The 21,722-nt window shown below is 48.7% G+C and overlaps 1 protein-coding gene across 2 annotated transcripts in view; it reads right to left on the bottom strand.

Annotated features, from left to right (window-relative positions):
* LOC144499079 (protein kinase C-binding protein NELL2-like) overlaps positions 1-21,722 on the bottom strand; it is a 272,572-nt gene that overhangs the window by 170,097 nt on the left and 80,753 nt on the right. For both annotated transcript variants that reach the window (XM_078221141.1, XM_078221142.1), the window contains exon 10: positions 2,073-2,164. In XM_078221141.1, coding sequence (XP_078077267.1) covers positions 2,073-2,164 — 92 coding nt within the window. The remainder of the gene's footprint in view (positions 1-2,072; positions 2,165-21,722) is intronic.

Here is a 21,722-nt window from a genome sequence, read left to right as displayed (position 1 = left end):
TAATATATTGCATTTCATGGTATGGAGGAAAGAAACTAAGCAAAAGTGATGCTAAAATACTTCCAATGCTTTATTCACATCAGAAGTAACATAGCTGTTGCACAATACTGTGCACTTATGAGGTGTCGGAGCTTAGTAAATGGACATGACAATTTAGTGAAGTATTTAGAGAAAAAGCTCGGTTCTTCTTGAACATCTAGTTGTTCCTTTAGGCAAACCTTTTCAGGTAGCTAGATCCTGCAGCATAATTGTGCAAATATGCATCAATATTTTATGGCTGTGTCAGTGAATATTCAAGGAGGGACTACAGGCTCAGGAGTGGAAATTTAATGCCAGCAAATACCATTTGCTACCCGCCGTTTTGTTTCTGTTTGATGGTCAGTTTATCTGGAATACACGAGCATCTCATGTGGGACAGAGGCAATTCTTAGAATCTAATTTCTAATCTAATTTGACAGTGGGAGGATGGGAAAGGTTTAAATTTGACACAATTTTGTTTAAATTCCAGTGCGATTTGTGATTCATCTTTGCACTTGGTACGGTGGCACTGCTGTCTCACGGTGCCAGGGACCCGGATTCAATTCTGGCCTTGGGTCACTGTGTGGAGTTTGCACGTCTTCCCGTATCTGTGTGGGTTTCCTCTGGGTGCTCCATTTCAGTCCAAAGATGTGCAGGTTAGGTGGACTGTCCATGCTAAATTGCCCCTTAGCATCCCAAGATGTTTAGGTTGGGGGGATTATCAAGGTAAATGTGCGGGGATATGGGGATGGGGACGGGTGATGGGCTTGGGTAAGATTTTCTGTTGGACAGTCGGTGCAGATCCGATGGGCTGACTGGCCTCCTTCTGCACTGTAGATATTCTATGATTCTAAAAGAGCAAGAGAAACTTCAACAACCTCGTGGAGGAGCAGAAACCTTGCTTCACCTTGAAAGAAAGTGAATTTGTACTTAGATTTATGAATCCAATCCATTTTGAACCATTTAAAGAACATCTGGCTCTTCACAAACACTGAAGATCTGCACAAATTGTGCAAGTTATACATCTGTCAGCAAGTGAACCCCAGGCACAGCAGATTTTGTGTTTACCTAATTAGGACTAAAAGCATTGAACTCAATGAACACATTCCTCATTTACACAGCTGGTTACGTTTTTTTTTGCCTGCAGTTCATAACTGGTAAAATGACCTGTGAAAACACAAGTTCCATTTTGCCTTTCCCAACTCTAGCCGGGTCCATCTTTGCCTTGGTAAAATTGGCAATCGGGGGGAAAAAAAATCAAGAGACATAGGCCAGAATCTTACCATCGTTCACGCCGGTGGGATTTTTCCATCCCGCCACAGTGAACGGAGATTTGGCTGGGGTCAAGTTCTCCAATCTCGCTGCAGCAGGAGCGTGGCATGAACGGCAGGTAAGATTGCACCCTTAGTCCTGAATGGAGTCTGGTGTCCTCTACCAATAAGGAGGACAAGAGCAGCAGATCATAGCACACTGTCAAGATCCAGGGTCCTTCAGATTCTGACACGGACATTTATAACTGATCCTTCACTGTCTAAATCCTGGAAATGTCTGCTTAACACTGTCACTGGAATGACTGCAGCAGTTCACATTAATTTCTCAGGGCAATAGAAGTTAAAGTTTTATTTATTAGTCACAAGTAGGCTTACATTAACACTGCAATGAAGTTACTGTGAAAATCCTCTAGTCGCCACACTGAGGGAAAAGTTAGCATGGCCAATTCACCTAACTAGCACGTCTTTCGGACTGTGGGAGGAAACCAGAGCACCCGGAGGAAACCCATGCAGACACAGGGAGAACGTGCAGATTCCGCACAGACAGTGACTCAAGCCAGGAATCGAACCCGGGTCTCTAGCACTGTGAGGCAGCAGTGCTAACCACTGTGTCACCGTGCCACCCTAGGAATGAGCAATAAAAGCAGTCTTGTCACTCATATCCTGAAAATACACTAAATATAACTAATAGCTTTGCAAATAACATAACAAGTATTTGCATTTACACACTAAAGCTTACATTTAGAATGAAGTAGCTTTGCATGACATTTAAATAATTCCTACCTTACACTCCAAGAGGTAACATTCTCCCGAGGCTTTCCATTCTGTCATCTTCTGCCCATTGTAGTAAAGTTTGTTGCCAAGGACACATACAGCTGATAACAAAAGCACATTATTTCCGTTTTTGTATCTGTTCAATAAAGCAATCAACCTTTCTAAGTAAGAGATTCAGAAAGATAAGGAACATTAATTGGGTTCCATCTGGTGTACGATCAATCATTCGACACCACACAGTTAGATCCCTATGGAGGTTTCTTTACCTGTCTCTCCTAAAGGTGCCAACCCACTCTGTCCAAAAAGCCATTCTTGTGTCTGAGCAGAATGGCTTTAGCGTTATGAAAATAATATTGTGAAACTTTACCATAAATAATAACACAGAGCAAAAAACACTTGAGATGGAAACATAAATGCCACAAAAATGGCAGATGTGCATAATCAAACTCTTAAATTCCCCAATTTGTATTTAGTCCTGACCAGGGACTGGACAAACTGGACATGAAGCCATGAGTAGAACATGATTGAAAGGACATTTCCTGCGATAATCCAAGCTTCACTGCAGGACCCTATTTATTGGGGGGAGTTTTCCAGCTGTACACATTGGCGGGATTCTCTGGTCCTGCTGCAGTGAACGGAGGTTTGACTGAGCGCCAAATTCTCCCTCCTCGCTTGCAGCGATGGTGAGGCACGAATTTCCAGCCATTATGTCAGTGTGAATTTATCGATCTCCTTCACCAGTCGTTCTGTGATCAGCCTGAGTGAAACTGCTTTGATGCCACAAGGTTTCAGTTCGTGCTGTGAGCTGCAATGAGGTTGAAATGCCCAGACTCCTTTCCCTATCAACAACTACTCCTTGAGTCCTCTGCACCACCCATCGCGCCACAACCTCCACCTTAGACAGGGCAAGGAGGACCCGAATCACCCCAGCAGGAATGGGGATTGAACCCTGTGCTGTTGGTACCAATCTGATCCACATCAGCCATCGGGCCAACAAGCCCACCGCAGAGTCCAAGTTGCTGTGTCACCTTACACTCGAACATTACACCATACATTGTAATATGCCTTTAAGGAGTGATAGCGTCATAGAGGTTTACAGCATGAAACAGGCTCTTCAGCCCAACTTGTCCATGCCAGCCTTTTTTCCTACTAAGCTAGTCCCAATTGCCCATGTTTGGCCCATATCCCTCTATACCCATCTTACCCATGTAACTGCCTAAATGCTTTTCAAAAGACAAAATTGTACCCGCCTTCACTACTACCTTCCAGACACTCACCACCCTCTGTGTGAAAAAGGTGCCCCTCTGGACACGCACACGCACACACACACACACACACACACACACAGCTCAGCAGAAAAGCTCTGCAATCTTCGAGTATATCTTTATATCTATTCACGTGTGCCTTGAACTATTAACCTATAAATGTGTTTGCATAATCCCTGGGTGATTGGTGCCTTTAAATCATTTTAAAAACACATGTTGTATGATCTGGAGCAGTGAATAGTGGTGGGAGAGACTGCAGCTTCTTTCCTTCACGGGGCCTACCAGGAATCTCTCCCACTTTTACCGCCTGCCATTGGCATGTGTCGGAAGGATTTTACAAATTGACTCTCAACCTCTTTGGCCACATTATGAACACACCTTCCTTGGCCATCAAGTCCTGGAGTGGGACTTGAATCAGGAGGTTCTGGCATGGAACAGAGATCGTGCTTCAACATGGATGGACTCGCTTTCCAACCTTTTAAAAAATGAAATAACCGGGTTGGGGGTGAGCGGGGGGTGGCTGTGCGGGGAGAGACAAAACCCTTCTATATTGTGGCCTGTGCCCTCTCCACACCCCCGCAACCTGCTGCTGGGTGCCCACCTCAGCGCAAATTGGCCCAAACCCATGTGGGAATCTGGAAAATCCTTGTCTGTCTCCTTTGATTGGCTTTAATTAGGCCTCTAAGGAGCCTATTTGGGTTCTCAATGCCTTTGGAAAAGTTTAGTTTTATCTATTAGTGTCACAAGTGGGCTTGCATTAACACTGGAATGAAGTTACTGTGAAAATTCCCCAGTTGCCACACTCTGGTGCCTGTTTGGGTACACTGAGGGAGAATTTAGCATGGCCAATGCACCTAACCAGCACGTCTTTCGGACTGTGGGAGGAAACCGGAGCACCCGGAGGAAACCCACACAGACACGGGGAGAACGTGCAGACTCCGCACAGTCAGTGACCCAAGCCAGGAATTGAACCCGGGACCCTGGCACTGTGAGGCAGCAGTGCTAACCCACTGTGCCCCTGTGCCACCTGGCTGGTGCCAGGAATGCCAACGGGGAGCAGGCACACAGTGAGACGAGGAGGGTAGGGGAAAGCAAGACATTGGAAGGTATTCAGAGGCTGAGATGAATGGACCTTGTGGAGACAGTGTGGAAGGAGCTTGACACTGTATTTAATTTCATAGAAATCATCATAGAAACCCTACCGTACAGAAAGAGGCCATTCGGCCCATCAAGTCTGCACCGACCACAATCCCACCCAGATCCTACTCCTATATCCCTACATATTTTACCCACTAACCTACGCATCCCAGGACACTAAGGGGCAATTTTAACATGGCCAATCAACCTAACCCGCACATCTTTGGACTGTGGGACGAAACCGGAGCACCCGGAGGAAATCCACGCAGACACGAGGAGAATGTGCAAACTCCACACAGACAGTGACCCAAGCCGGGAATCGAACCCAGGTCCCTGGAGCTGTGAAGCAGCAGTGCTAACCACTGTGCCACCGTGCCGCCTGTTTGTACCACAACAAATCTGGGTGCGCTTGATTCTGTAATGAGGTGCTCAAAGTGAGCACAAAAAGTGATGGCCGAGTGGTTTTATCGCTAGACTATTAATCCAGAAACTCAGCTAATGGTCTGGGGACCCGGGTTCGAATCCAGCCATGGCAGATGGTGGAAAGTGAATTCAATAAAAAGATATCTGGATTTAAGAATCTACTGAGGACTATGAAAGCCATTGTCAATTGTCGGAAAAACCCATCTGGTTCACTAATATCCTTTAGGGAAGGAAACCTGCCGTCCTTACATGGTCTGGCCTACATTTGACTCCAGAGCCACAGCAATGTGATTGACTCTCAACTGCCCTCGGGCAAGTAGGGTTGGGCAATAAATGCTGGCCAGCCAGTGATGCCCATGTCCCATGAACGAATATAAAATAAAAATGACTGGTACTTTAAATTGAATAGCTGTTGCACGTGATTGATTCCTGAAATCCAGTGTATCCTCAGTCAGGGAGTGAGGAAAGCAGCAGCTTAAATATTGGATCCATGCCATAAGCACTGCACCCATTCAGAAATCAATCTCCCTAAAACCCCAGACTGAACATCTCAGTTACAGGATGTTGGTAACTTAAGAGATCCAGCCAGCTGTCACCTGGGTTGCTATCTGACATTGATGGCAAGACCATTCTACAAATAGCCATCCATTTACTATTTGCGGAGTACTGTTGATCGAGATTTGGGACAAAGGAGGACAATAAATTTGATTTGATTTGATTTTGATTTGATTTATTATTGTCACATGTATTAACATACAGTGAAAAGTATTGTTTCTTGCGCACTATACAGACAAAGCATACCGTTCAAAGGGAAGGAAACGAGAGAGTGCAGAGTGTAGTGTTACAGTCATAGCTAGGGTGTAGCGAAAGATCAACTTAATGCAAGGTAAGTCCATTCAAAAGTCTGACAGCAGCAGGGAAGAAACTGTTCTTGAGCCGGTTGGTACGTGACCTCAGACTTTTGTATCTTTTTCCCGAAGGAAGGTGGAAGAGAGAATGTCCGGGGTGCGTGGGGTCCTTAATTATGCTGGCTGCTTTGCCGAGGCAGCAGGAAGTGTAGACAGAGTCAATGGATGGGAGGCTGGTTTGCGTGATGGATTGGGCTACATTCACGACCTTTTGGTCTTGGGCAGAGCAGGAGCTATACCAAGCTGTGATACAACCAGAAAGAATGCTTTCTATGGTGCATCTGTATAAGTTGGTGAGAGTCGTAGCTGACATGCCAAATTTCCTTAGTCTTCTGAGAAAGTAGAGGTGTTGGCAATGGGGAGCCTATTGCAATGGGAAGTAGGTGATCGGCAATATCAGGAGCTCATATTTGCCGCCCCGCTATGCTACCCAACCAGCGTAGCGGGCCAGAAAAATCCCACCCAATGTATCCTTCAATCTCATACTGGATTGCAATGCAAGTGTAACTCAGTTTGCAACCATTGATTTGATTTGTGACAATCAGTCCGAATCTGGGCAAGAATTTTGATATGAATATAAAATGGAGCTCAGTCTGGATCACGGGCGGCACGGTGGCACGGTGGTTAGCATTGCTGCCTCACAGTGCCAGGGACCCAGGTTCGATTCCTGGCTTGGATCACTGTCTGTGTGGAGTCTGCACATTCTCCCCGTGTCTGTGTAGGTTTCCTCTGGGTGCTCCAGTTTCCTCCCACAGTCCAAAAGACGTGCTGGTTAGGTGCATTGGCCGTGCTAAATTCTCCCTCAGTGTACCCGAACAGGCGCCGCAGTGTGGCGACTAGGGGATTTTCACAGTAACCTCATTGCAGTGTTAATTAAGCCTCCTTGTGACTAATAAATAAAGTTTAAATAAACTTTATTTGGAATTGGAATTGGAATTCTATCCATGGATTTCTCACCGAAGTCATCAGCCATCTCTTCACTGGCTATCACCGGTCTCCAAGAAAGTCAGCCCTCCAATGGCTCTGATGGACCTGTAGAGTGCCTAGGGATGTTCGAGGCTGTGGTTACTCCCAGGAGAGTGGGAACACACCTGCATGGTCCTTCAACAATACTCATTGGACATTGATGGAATGAAAACCCTTCTGATTGGCAAATGCTGTCCCAGTGGAGTTTTGATGGCCACATTCATGTAAGCGATGACATCTTGAATTCTGGGAAATCCAGCAGAGCCTCTGGTTCTGTCAGCCTAACTAATATCAGCAGCAGTGAAGGAGATGAAGTCCAATTGCTTCCCTTAGCATCGCATCCCTGACTATTTTTATGCGATGAGGAACTGAAACCTGAGATAGGTCTCCAACTAATGCCTGGAATTATCCCAAAGCATAAACGTTCAAGGCCACAGTCACCTTGAAAGCAACAAGCATAGCATGGCCAGGAATGAAATTTAAACTGATCTCCCCAACCAGCAACTCATAAAGAGAGGCCACTGTCTCCCTGAAGAGATTCAACCTGTGAAGATACTGGTGCTCTGAGAACCAGGGAGACACAGTGGCACAGTGGTTAGCACTGCTGCCTCACAGCTCCAGGGACTTGGGTTCAATTCCGGCCTTGGGTCATTGTCTGTGTAGCGTTTGCACGTTCTCCCCATGTCTGCGTAGGTTTCCTCCGGGTGCTCTGGTTTCCTCCCACAGTCCAAAGATGTGCAAGTTAGGTTGATTGGCCATGCTAAATTGATCCTAGTGTCAGGAGATTAGCAGGGTAAATATGTGGGGCTACGAGAAAAGGGCCTGGGTGGGATTGTGGTCGGTACAGACTTGATGGGCCAAATGGCCTCCTTCTGCACTGTAGGGATTCTGATTCTATGATTCTAACCTTTGCCTGGCGACTCGCTGCACAGTATGGCATCTTCTCCGATCACATACTGGCTGCTGTTGTTGTTGGTCTTGTTCTGGTGCTTACGCAGTAGAAAGTCCCTCACCTGCGTGGACTGCCGGGTGCTCTCCTGGCTCAGGAGGCTCGGGCTAGCCTCCTCTGTTCCCTTCTGCTGGTTCCTTCCTCACTTTTAGAGTAGCACAATCCTCATGGGGACAATGATCTCTGGTTCCTCTGCTGAAGTCTTTACCTTCCGCGATAGCCCTGTCTCCAGGCCCCCTCCCACCTCACTCTTTCCTTATTTGTATTAACAGAAGAAAGAAACTGAAGAATAAAATTTACTAACATCCAATTGCTGCCACTTTCAGCAACAGACCCTGCTGTTACATGTTGCCATGGCCCCCTTTGCAGGGCTTTTCACCTGCCCTGTGCCATCTCTTCATACTTGGAGACAACCAACTCACTCCCAATGTTTTTCCCATGTGACTACTGAAAATTGTACTGGGCAATTTAAAAGTGCAGTCAATTGTCTCTTTAACAAGCTCAATAGCAGCTAATTGCGCTTTTCGAATTGGTAGATTGGCTTCCAATTTCAATGTCCACTTGCCTTCTATAATAACCCCAGGAGTCAGCTGTGAAGGAACCGTGCTTTTATTGCATGAAACAGAAATAAACAATAACCACAAGCCTGTTATGAACACAACAGGTCCCGGCTGGGATTAAAAGGTTAGTACACCCTCTCAAGGTCTTGCTTTATACATGACTCGGGATACGGGTTCCACCTGGTTGGCTAATTACCAATCCCCAGGGAGCTCGTATTCAACAAGCCCAACTGGGAGATCAATTAGTGAATGCCCATGCAGATCATGGGGGTTATCACACCTTCTATATTATTGGAGACTGGCGGGCTGAAATTGGATTATTGGATTGCTGACCCCAACATCAACATTACATATTTTAAATAAATGCCGGTGCCCGGGACGGCAGTGAGGGCAAGAAGGGGGGGGGGGGGGGCGCGGGGGGTGATGGAGGTGGGATGAGGTGCTCAATTTGCACCTGTAAAATTCAGCCCGGAGACGCAGCTAAAGCTGGTTGGAGGACGTGTCTGCAACTGCATTCGTCAGACTGCGTTAAAAAAAATCCCGCGAGGATTAAATCTGTTTAAAAGAATACCGTAACCTTGAGGTCGGATCAGGAGAAATAATAAGTGCACTGCAAAAATCGCAATATGCTGCATCAGCTTACCTGAAATAATAAAGTCTAAGAGAAGAAAAGAGAGAAGTTGGGGGAATTGATTTTACAGAATCTAGAACAGCTTGCATTTATCTAATGCCTTTCAGAATCTCAGGATATCACAACATGATTTACAGCCAACAGAGTAAGGTTGTAGTGCAGTCACTGCTGCAATGTAGTGATGCATTATGAAGAGGGCTATATTTGGGTGCTGTTTGGCCTCTAAGAGCCTTGAAGGCCCCAACTTTTATAACAAAAGAAAGTCCAGTTTGTTCTTGGAGAGTATGCTCTCTTGGCACTGCCCTGGCACCCTGGCACAAACCCCTGACAACCTGGCAGTGCCAGGGATGCCCCTCAGAGCAGCTCCATGGGTGTGGTTGGGGGGTGGGGTTCCACTTATCCTTGGGGGGGGTTGCTCTTACATAGAATCCCTTAAGTGCATGAGGAGGCCATCTGACCCATCGAGTCTGCACCGACCCTCTGAAAGAGCACTCTATCAACTCCTCGGCCCTATTCGCGTAACCCCAAACATTTACCATGGCTTATCCACCTAACCTGCACAACCTTGGACAATAAAGGGCAATTTAGCATGGCCAAACCACATAACCTACACATCTTTGGACTGTGGGAGGAAACTAGAGCACCTGGAGGAAACCCACGCAGACACGGGGAGAACGTGCAAATTCCACACCGACAGACAGTCACTCAAGGCCGGAATTGAACCCAGGTCCCTGGCTGTGAGGCAGCTGTGCTAACCACTGTGCCATCATGCCACCCTCGTGCATGTTGGGAGGGGGTGGTGTCGCCCTTATCTGTGCGGTTGGGCTGTCCTTGCGCACGGAGTGGTGGGAGAATGAGATATCTTCTTTTAAATCGCAGACTGAGTCTCCGTTTAAAAAGGTCACCCCAATCTCTCTGGAGCCAACATTGCCGCCTATACCAGGCTCTGCCCTGCCAGCATGATAGTGTGGGCCACGCCTGGTGATTTCTTTGCACAGAGTGCTGCAAAATATGGCTGGACAAGCTGGCGGAGCGAGGTGCATGCCCGTTTTCTCATCCCAGCCAGCAAAAAATGGAAAATTTCACTCATAGTCTATTGAGAAAGAAAGGCTCTACAAGAAGGATGCATCATCTGTGCTAAACAAGGAAGCTCCAAGTGATATATAATTGCAAGAAATGATGTACAATGCTGCAAAGATTAGTGATAGACCAGAAGATTGGGAACGTTTTATAAATCAGCAATGGATGGCGAAAAAAAGGGAAAAATTGCAGCATCAGAAAAACTAGCAAGAAACGTAAAAACAAACAGTAATATCTTCTACAAATATATCCAGAGGGTAAGAGTGATGAAAATGAGTGTTGCTCCCTGAGAGGGTGAAACTGGGGATTTTTTTTCATTCATTCATGCGACTTGGGCCTCGCTGGCTGGCCAGCATTTATTGCCCATCCCTAGTTGCCCTTGGCTAGGAGGGCAGTTGAGAATAGAACAAAGAACAAAGAACAGTACAGCACAGGAAACAGGCCCTTCGGCCCTCCAAGCCTGTGCCGCTCCTTGGTCCAACTAGACCAATCGTTTGTATCCCTCCATTCCCAGGCTGCTCATGTGACTATCCAGGTAAGTCTTAAACGATGTCAGCGTGCCTGCCTCCACCACCCTACTTGGCAGCGCATTCCAGGCCCCCACCACCCTCTGTGTAAAAGACATCCCTCTAATATCTGAGTTATACTTTGCCCCTCTCACCTTGAGCCGTGACCCCTCGTGAACGTCACTTCTGATCTGGGAAAAAGCTTCCCACCGTTCACCCTATCTATCCCCTTCATAATCTTGTACACCTCTATTAGATCTCCCCTAATTCTCCGTCTCTCCAGGGAGAACTACCCAAGTTTACCCAATCTCTCCTCATAGCTAAGACCCTCCATACCAGGCAACATCCTGGTAAACCTTCTCTGCACTCTCTCTAACGCCTCCACGTCCTTCTGGTAGTGCGGCGACCAGAACTGGACGCAGTACTCCAAATGTGGCCTAACCAGCGTTCTATACAGCTGCATCATCAGACTCCAGCTTTTATACTCTATACCCCGTCCTATAAAGGCAAGCATACTATATGCCTTCTTCACCACCTTCTCCACCTGTGTTGCCACCTTCAAGGATTTGTGGACTTGCACATCAACCACATTGCTGTGACTCTGGAGGCCCGTGTAGCCCAGACTAGGTAAGGACGGCAGATTTCCTTCCCTAAAGGACATTAGTGAACCAGATGGGTTTTTCCGACAATCGACAATAGTTTCATGGTTGATTCGTAATTCAAGATTTTTTTTATTGATTCAAATTCCACCATCTGCCGTGGCAGGATTTAAACCCAGGTAAAAGTTTCTGGATTAATAGTCTAGCGAAAATACTACTAGGCCAACACTTTCCCTAAATAATGGAAACAAGGAAATTGCAGAGACTTTTACAGTAGAAAACACAGAAAGAATGGCATGGTGGCACGGTGGTTAGCACTGCTGCCTCACAGCGCCAGGGACTTGGGTTCAATTCCAACCTTGGGAGACTGTCTGTGTGGAGTCTGCACATTCTCCCGTGTCTGCATAAGTTTCCTTTGGGTACTCCTGTTTTTTCCCACAGTCCGAAAGATGTGTTGGTTATGTTGATTGGCCGTGCTAAATCACATCTTAGTGTCCCAAGATGTGTAGGTTAGGTGGATTAGTGGGGTTACAGGGATAAGGTCTGGGTCAAATGATCTATCAGAGAGAGTCGGTGAAGACTCGATGGGCCAAATAGTCTGTTTCTGCACTATAGGGATTCTATTCTATGAATAATTGAAAAGTTAGGGGCAAAAGGGACTTAAAACATTCACCTGAGAAGAGGTACTGGGAAAATGAGTGGGACTAAAGGTTGACAAGTGTCGCAAACCTGATGACCTGTTTCCAAGGATCTTCTAAAGGTAGTGCCTGCAGGGATTGTGATTGCAATCTTCAAAAATTTCTGAGATTCTGGAAAGATCCAAGCAAACTCAGTAACATCCCTATTCAAGACAGGATGGATTCAGAAAGTAAGAAATTAGAAGCCAATTAGTCTAACTTCTTGTCATTGGGAAAGTGCTAGAATCCATTACTTAGGATAGTAGGAGATTTAGAAAATCATAATTCAATCAGTTAGATGCAATGTGGTTTTGTGAAAGGAAAGTCGTATTTGACAAATTCATTAGAGTTCTTTGAAATGTAATGAGAAACAAGGAAATGGCAGAGACTTTATAATATAAGACAGAAAGCATGGCATGGTGGCACAGTGGTTAGCACCGCTGCCTCACAGCGCCAGGGACCCAATTTCGATTCCAGCCTTGGGTGACTGTGTGGAGTTTGCACATTCTTCCTGTATTTGCGTGGGTTTCCTCCGAGTGCTCCAAACATGTGTGGGTTAGGTTGATTGGCCATGTTAAGTTGACAGTTAGTGTCAGAGGGACTAGTCGGGTAAATACGTGAGGTTATGGAAATAGGGCCTGGGTGGGACTGTGGTCGGTGCAGACTCGATGGGCCAAATGGCCTCCTTCTGCACTGTAGGGATTCTATGATTCTATGATTCTAACAAGCAGGGTGGCTGAACAGGAACCAGTTGTTGTGGTGTATTTAAGTTTCCAAAAGGCATTTGATTTGGTGCCACATAAAAGGTTTTTGCATGGATAGAGGATTGGTTAGCTGACGGGAAATGGAGAGTGAGGAGAGGGGGGTCATTTTCAGGTCGATAAATTGTAACTAGTTGAGTGCCAGAGAGATCAGTGCAGAGGCCTCAACTATTTAAAATTAATATTAATGACTTGATGACTATAGTGCAGCCAGATTTGTTGATGATAGATTGGAAAGCAAGTTCTGAGGAGGGCACAGGGGCCAGAATTCTCCTCAAAACTTCCTGTCAAAGAATCTGCAAAATGGACAGGTTAGGTGAGTGGGCAAACATTTGGTAGATGGAGTATAATGTGGGAAAATGGGAGGTTGTCCACTTTGATGAGAGGGATAGAATATTATTAAAATAGGGAGAGACTGCGGAATGCTGAAGTATAGAGGGATCTGGGTGTCTTTGTACATGAATCATAAAACATTACCATGCAGGTACAACAAGTGATCAAGACAAATGAAATGTTGGCCTTTGCTGCAAGGAGAGTGAGCTTGCACACGCCAGTGAGAGGGAGAGACTGCAGCCAGAGTGAGATTCAGCCAGAGTGAGGGTATCGGATATTTGGAACTAAATGTGCTGAGGGGAACAAGGTGCTCATCTTCGGGAGGAGTGGAGAGGTGGATCTGCGAGGGAGACTCGAGGGCAAGTGAGAGGTAGAAAGAAATCAAATCGTGACATCGCAACAAGCAGGTGACTGGTAAGTAGTTTTTCTTTTCTTTTTCTCTTTTTTTCTCTTGGCATTGTAGTTGTTGTTGTAAGTTTACTTCAGGGTTAAGTCATGGCAGGAGATCCCAGACCCGTGTCATGCTCCTCTTGTGAGATGTGGGAATTCAGGGACCCTTCCAGTGTCCCTGGCTCCTTCGCGTGCAAAAGCTGCGGATGGATTCACTTTGGAGATCCATCAGTCTGAGGAAGTCGTGGATAGCATGTTCAGTGAGTTAGTCACACCACAGATAGAAATTACTGAGGGAGATAGGGAATGGGTGATCACCAGACAGAGAAGAGTAGGAAAGCAGTGCAGGGGTCCCCTATGGTCATCTTCCTCCAAAACAGACATTTTGGATACTGTTGGGGGAGATGGCTCACCAGGGGAAGGTGGCAGCAGCCAGGTTCATGGTGCTGTGGTTGGCTCTGCTGCACAGGAGGGCAGGAAAAAGATTAGCAGAGCTGTAGTGATAGGGGATTCAATTGTAATGGGAATAGACAGCGTTTCTGTAGACACAAATGAGACTCCAGGATGGAATGTCGCCTCCCTGGTGCAAAGATCAAGGATGTCTCGGAGCAGCTGCAGGGCATTCTGGAGGGGGAGGATGAACAGCCAGCTGTTGTGGTGCATATAGGCACCAATGATATCGGTAAAAAGCGGGATGAGGTCCTACAAGCTGAATTTAAGGAGTTAGGCGTTAAACTAAAAAGTAGGACCTCAAAAGGTAGTAATCTCAGGATTGTTCCCAGTGCCACTTGCCAGTCAGAATAGGAATGTCAGGATAGCTAAGATGAATATGTGGCTTGAGGGGTGGTGCAAGTGGGAGGGATTCAAATTCCTGGTTCCGGGGGAGGTGGGACCAGTACAAATCAGACAGTCTGCACCTGGGCAGGACTGGAACGCGCTGCTGGAGGAGGTGGTGGAAGCAGATTCTACAATAACGTTCAAGGCGCGTCTGGTTCCCTACTTTTTGGGGACTGCCCCTTTTAATTTGTCCCTCGGTTAATTTGATTTAGTTTAGTTGTTCAGTCAAAAAGATTGACTACTGCTGACTATTATTCGTTGAGTCAAAAAGATTGATAGCTTTATTGGCAAACCTCAGTGTTTATAGATGTGCCATTGAAATGGCTTTGAATGCAAGAGCTTTACAAACAGAAAAGATGTCCTTGACCAGCTGATCATTCTCTTTTCAAACCTTCAGTTATAGGATAAAGGACAAAAGTTGTATTTCTGCCTTTCACAAATACCTTCACAAACCTCAGCCCTTCCAAAATGCTTCAAAGCCAAAAAGTACTTTTCTTTATCCATTCATGGGATGTGAACAAGATCATCATTTATCGCCCATTCTTCATTGCCCTTGAGAAGGTGGTGGTGAGCTGCCTTGCTGAACCCCTGCAATCCATGCGGTGCAGGTGCTGTTAAGGAGGGAGTTCCAGAATATTCTGAAAGTGAAAATGAAGGAAGGGTGGTATATTTCCAAGTCAGATGTGTGCCTTAGACAGTAAGAAGTCTCACACACCAGGTTAAAGTCCAACAGGTTTATTTGGTAGCATGAGCTTTCGGAGCGCTGCTCCTTCATCAGGTGAGGAGCAACGCTCCAAAAGCTCATGCTACCAAATAGGCCTGTTGGACTTTAACCTGGTGTTGTGAGACTTCTTACTGTGTTTACCCCAGTCCAACGCCGGCATCTCCACATCATGAATTAGACAGGAACTTGCAGCTCATGTGCCCTCATGCAGTTACTTTCCTTGTCCTTCTAGGCGGCAGGGGTCGCAGGAGCGGCACAATGGCACAGTGGTTAGCACTGCTGCCTCACAGTTCTGGGGACCGGGGGTTCAATTCTGGCCTCGGGTGACTTTCTTTGTGGAGTTTGCATGTTCTCACCGTGTCTGCGTGGGTTTCCTCCGGGTGCTCCGGTTTCTTCCCACAGTTCAAAGATTTGCACGTTAGGTTGATTGGCCATGCTAAATTGCCCCTTTGTGTCCCAAGGTGTGCGGGTTAAATGGATTAGCTGTGGTAAATTTGTGGGATTACAGGGATAGGGTGGGGGAGAGGGCCTGGTGAAGATAATGGGTGGAATTTTAGGAGATTTTTTCTAAGTGTCCAGCTAGCATGAAAACGGGAGAGTTACTGATCGAGCGGGTTTTCACGCCCAAAAATATGCACTCAGCCTTCGAAAATATGAACTAGACCACTTCTAGCCACTAGAGGCAGTGGGCGGGGCCTAACTCACCAGACAGCCAGCAGCTCAGATTAGAGTCATAAATCGCGCATGCGCAGGAAAAGTGAAAAAAAAAGCTCTGCTGACAGAACTCTCCCGGGCCAGATACAGCCTCCCCCACGGACATCGGGGGACTACTCCCCAATCTCCCCCCTTATGCGGCCACCCCACCTCCCCAGACCCCCTTGCACATGGCCCCCTCACCACCACCCCCCCGCCCCTCCCCCCCCTCGGCCCTGAGGCCTGACTGACATGACCCCCTCTCGCCCCTGCTCCCGATCATTACAGAGGCATAAATCCACCACCCCCCTCCCCCTCTACTCCACCTGCCGTGGTAACAAGGCAAACTGCTTTAAACTCACTGGAATCCTCTAACGGGCGTGTGACTCACCCACACTGCCTGCGGCTGATCTGCCCTAACAAGGGAGAGCTCCATAAAAACCCCAAGGATGGACAGACAGGTAGGCAGTGCAGGAAGAAATGGCCTCAAGGAAGACAGCCCACCAATTTTGCGATGCCAGGTTGCTGGAGTCGGTGGAGGCAAGACAGGACACCCTCCTCCCCGCAGCAGGACGCCGTCCCAGAGGAAGGAATGGAAACGCAGCCTGGGAGACACTGGCAGCATGCGTGAGTGCCGAGGCACTGGCCAGGAGAACCAGGAAGCAGTGCCTCAAGAAACTCAATGACATCATCTGGGCAGCAAGGGTGAGTGTTTTACCTCATTTAGCATCTTCTCCCTAAATGATCCCCAGATCCCCTCACCCCAGCACCCTGCATGCTTTCAGTCTCTGACCCCCAAGCACCTCCCTCCACTCACCCAAGAGAATCACAACCCTTGCCCTCTGAGGGCCACCCCTTGAAATTCTGCAGGGGGTGGCATGGTAGCACAGTGGTTAGCACTGCTGCCTGACAGTGTCAAGGACCCAGGTTTGATTCCTGGTTTGGGTCACTGTCTGTGTGGAGTTTGCATATTGTCCTCCTGTCTGCGTGGGTTTCCTCCGGGTGCTCCGGTTTCCTTCCACAGTCCAAAGACGTGCTGATTAGGTGCATTGGCCATGTGAAATTCTCCCTCAGTATACCCGAACAGGCTCCGGAGTGTGGCGACTAGGGGATTTTCACAGTAACTTCATTGCAGTGTTAAGTCTTCTGTCCCCATAGAAGAATACCCATAATCGCCAGGAGAGGGCGAAGACAGGGGGTGGTGTGCCTGAGATCCGGGTCCTCACCCGCTTTGAGGAGTGGGCACTGGAGCTTGCGGGAGAGAAGGGCATGCGGACCATTAGCGACAGCGTGGTCGGGCTGGAGCATAGAGGTGAGCACCTGCCAATCCTCCTTTTGGAGAAATCTCAAGTAAGTTCCATGCAGCCCAGATTCCTCTCCCTCCCTTGCACCTAACCTTGCGTCCTGTGTTGCAGGAAAGGACCCTAACGTGCCCGGGCCATCTGGCATCACTGCTGCTCCCACTCATTCTGCCCCTGACAGCTTCCTCAGAGGAAGCTATTGAAGGGACCTCCAAGGCCGGCACCAGTTTTGTGTCAGCTTCCACCTCACAACCTACCATCCCAGAGACTCTCGCATCAGTGGGTCAAGTTAGTGGTGAGGTATCTGGGTCACTCTCTGGTGCACACAACACATTTGCTGATGTACATCGGTGGAGGAGGGAACGTCCGAGGCCTCTGGCATGCGGGGACCTGCCGGAGGCGAGGACTCAGCTGGCCCCAGGCTACATCCTGGGCCTTTGTGATCACTTCTCCCTCAGCTGCTGGAGATGCAGCAACAGAGCCAGGGAATGCAGGAGGGGCTGACGGCCACACTGGACTGACTGCGAGGCTGTTGGGAGGAGTCCCAAAGCGGTACGATTGACCAGCTATTGCCTGTCTTGCCTGGTTCCCCAGGCCAACTCTGCAAGGGTGGCGTCGGCGGTGGAAAGCCTGGGGTAGGAAATCCTCACCATGAGTGGCAGGTTCCAAGCGATGGCCGAGTCACTGCAGGCCGCAGCAGAGTCCCATAGGGCCGTGGCCGAGTCACAGCAGGCCATGCCAGAGACCCAGACAGCCTCAGCTGAGGGCCTCAGCAGGCTTCTCAAGATTCTGCGGTCCAGGGTTGAGAGGCTCATGAGCTTGCAGGAGACCCAGCAGGACAGCACTGAGGCACAACGGGCTATGGCAGCAACCCTTGAGAATGTGGCCCAGTCACAGAGGGTCATGGCTGAAGGGCTGCAGAGCGTGGCCCAGTCTCAGATGGTATTTGCTGCTGCCATTGACAGGTGGTCCACGACTCAGAGTGCCTTTGCAGAAGACTCGACCACCATGGCAAGAACGCAGGTAGTCCTCCAAGTCTAGCAGAGCCAGGTGACGGGAGCTTCTGGAGCTCACTGCAGAAGAACTGCCATCCCATGGAGTGACCCAGGGGCCCACAGGAACCCCAAGGGAGGAGGAAGGGCTCGAGCCCATGCTGGGGCCTTCCCCGCAGGCGACAGCGGCTGTGGCTACACCTTCTGACTCCTCCTTCCTGACACTGGGGCATTCCAGAGGCAACGGGACAAAGAGGGTCTCATGGAAACGTCCCTGACAGCTGGAAGCTGGCCAGGGCCCTTTAGATCCAGGCCCTTCAGAGAACACTCGCCAGGAGCATCACAGGCCATGGGATGCAGTAGGCAGCTGGCCACCTCCACCTCCGATATACAATCTGGGGAGACACTGAGACGCAGTGGTAGACCACGTAAAGTTAGGAAGTTGTAGCGGCACTAAGGTGGCACGGGTGAAGGGCAACAAAGAACAAAGAACAAAGAACAGTACAGCACAGGAAACAGGCCCTTCGGCCCTCCAAGCCTGTGCCGCTCCTTGGTCCAACTAGACCAATCGTTTGTATCCTTCCATTCCCAGGCTGCTCATGTGACTATCCAGGTAAGTCTTAAACGATGTCAGCGTGCCTGCCTCCACCACCCTACTTGGCAGCGCATTCCAGGCCCCCACCACCCTCTGTGTAAAAAACATCCCTCTAATATCTGAGTTATACTTCGCCCCTCTCACCTACCTCTCACACTAGGTAGACAGAATATTTAGGCACTTTAAAGTCCCACGTTCAGATGTTTTTGTATTCTCACTTATTTTGAAAGCAATATTATTGGCAACAATAAATGTTATTTCACCCCACACCTGTGACTAACTTGTCTTTAATTAGCTTCTAACAGGAATGTATTTACCCCGAAAGTCACTGGAGGGACCCTGCACGTTGATGTCAGTGGGGGAGGCCCCTCGACGCACTGCTACTGAGAAAATCAAATAATTCACTGGCTAGAGTGGGTGGCATGCATTGGCAGCAACTTACAGCATCTGCCATGGCATCCCCAGAACCCACGGGAGATTCCTTCCCTCCTACCAGCCCCGGGGCCCTACATGGGGGTTTAGTGCTCCCTTACCCACCACCCAGACATGGGCCCAGGTGCCAGGGTGCATGCAGAGCTCAGGTAGGAGTCAGGCTAATTTGCGCCAGAGCATCATCACAATGGCGCTTCGTGAGTCGTCATCACCCTCCTGCCTGCCACAGAAACTCACTAACACAATGCACCCAGGCCCATCACTCTGGCGTTACAATGTTGCAGGAGATTGTAGGACTTGGGGGGGGGGGAGAGGGAAGGGGGGAAATGGGAACCACATGCGGCAACACAGGCTCCTTGTGACAAAAGAGCATGTGGTGATCAGGGCCTCCTTCACTGCCCTGACACGCCTGAGCTTTGCTGCTTCCAACCTTCCAGCGCCTAGGTGGTGTTGCTTGTCGTCATCTTCCTCCTCTTCCTCCTCTTCCTCCTGCTGGACCGCCTCTTCCCAGCGATGACACCTGGCTAGTCGGCCTCTATGTCCTCCTCCTCCTCAAAAAAGTCTCCTTGCTTCTGTGCCAGGTTGTGTGGGGCGCAGCACACCACCACAATGCGGGACGATATCAGGGGGCTATATCGAAGGGTCCCGCCAGAATGGTCCAGGCACCGGAACCACATTTTGAGGAGCCCTATGCACCGCTCCACTATTGAACAGGTGGCAACGTGGGCCTTATTATATCGGGTCTCCACCTCAGTCTCAGGCCTCCACAGAGGTGTCATCTGCCAAGTCCGAAGCTGGTACCCCATGTCCCCCATGAGCCATTCCTGCACCCTGGGCTCCTCCTCAAAGACTCCGCGACATCAGAACTCCTCAATATGAAGTTGGCATGCATGCTGCCGGGGTGTCTGGCGCAGACGTGCATGATATTCACCTGATGGACACACACCAATTGCATATTTATTGAATGGAAGCCCTTTCTGTTCATGAACCTTCCTGGATTCTTCACCGGGGCCTTGAGGGTGATGTGGGTGCAGTTTATAGCCCCCTGCATATTTGGCATCCCCACGATGGCCGTGAATCCTGCAGCCCAAGCTTCCTTCTGGACCTAGTCCAGGTCAAATTTAATATGCTGGCCAGCATACAAGGCATCTCTGACCTCCTTGACACACTTGTGGATGGAAGGTTGGGAAATGCCACATAGGTCTCCTGGAAAGACCTGGTGGCATAGAAGTTTCAGACAGCCATCACCTTCACAGCCACCGGGAGTGGGTGCCGGGTGCCCCCACCGCCCACCCCCCCCCCACCCCCCCCCCGGCCCCCCGGTGACCTGAGGTGCCAGGTTCTGCAACAAATGGCACAGGTGTCACACTGTCTCCTTTCAGAGTCCCCCAGCAACACACACTCCCCATACCCCTCCACGGACCCCAGAATGGAAATGCAGTCCCCCCCATTTGCCCCCCCTACTCACAAACACACATCCAGAAACCATGCAGTCGTGGCCATGGACACTGCTGCTTGACAAATCGTGAGGCTGCAGCACTGCCACTTCAGAGAGTTTCCAGCCCATCCCCCATCTGAAACAGTGCTTGCTGCTGCCAGCACTAGGACCCAGAGTCAGCGCTAAGACCCGAGGTCAGCGCTCTGAGCCGGGTCTGTGCCAAGAGTCCGAGGTTGGAGCCCCTGAGCAACAACAGCCCCCCACACCCCACACACACTCACAGCCCCCCCCACAACCCGAAATACAACATGGCCACAATGAAACAACCCCCTCTGAGCAGCATGGAGCAGTCTGAATGCAGAGACTTATCTCCTCGCTCACCCTCACTAATCAAGCACTTGAATCTGACTTTTATACATGAGGTGTTTTCCTGACCGATCCGGCTGCAGCGTGTGAGGTAGTTAAGGCCGGTGAGCTGGGACGATTGCGAGTGAAACTCACTAATTACATTGTGATGAATGCAAAAAAAATGCAATTTGACATTTCGCCCATTTTGGGCGGGCTCCTGATCACATCAAATTTATTTTCTCGGTAAAATGGGAATGGGCATGAAACGGGTGCCATTCCCACTAGTCGCATCACGCCCGATTTTGTGACATTTTCCCGCCGCAAAACGGATGCGATGAGGTCTTAAAATGCTGCCCACTCTGTCAGAGAGTCGGTGCAGACTCAATGGGCCGAGTGGCCTCTTCTGCACTGGAGAGATTCTATGAGGTCTGGAAAGTGCTATCCAAGGAGCCTTTATAAATTGCTGCAGTGCATCTTGTAGATGATGCACACTGCTGCCACTGTGCACTGATGATGGAGGGGCTGAATGTTTAAGATGGCAGATGGGGTGCCAGTCTAGTGGGCTGCTTTGTGCTGAATACCATTGAGCTCCCTGAGCGTTGTTGAGCTTTACTCATTCAAACCATCATTGTTTTAATTTGGGAAAAGTTTGCAGTCAACTTTGACATTTACAGCAAAGTTATGAACAGATATTCAGACTTATGGATGTTCAAAGGGTCTGTAGTTTAAATGAAAAGTGAAAACAGTCTAAATGCTCACACTTCATATCTGAGATAATCAATTTGACTTGTTTTATCTAAAACAAAAAGTCAAAAGATGCCTTCGTGGCCAAATATAGAATCTAACGCAGATTGGAAAGATTGCTGTGGGTGCGCCATTCAAGATGGTCATGCTGCAATTGAATTGCAACCAGAATGCTAATCCATGTTTCTCCAGAGGGTGGCACTGTAATCTCCCCACACACAAAAACAATGGGGGGCATTTTTATGGCTCAATACCTGGCTGGAAAACTGATGGAACAAATCACCTGCCACTTATGGAGCCATTTATATTTGACATCAAAGAACAGAACAGTACAGCACAGTAACAGGCCCTTCAGCCCACCAAGCCTGCT

Source organism: Mustelus asterias, chromosome 9 (assembly GCF_964213995.1).
Source record: "Mustelus asterias chromosome 9, sMusAst1.hap1.1, whole genome shotgun sequence".
In the NCBI taxonomy this organism is placed as follows: Eukaryota; Metazoa; Chordata; class Chondrichthyes; order Carcharhiniformes; family Triakidae; genus Mustelus; species Mustelus asterias.
This window is presented reverse-complemented; position numbering and strand designations above follow the sequence as displayed.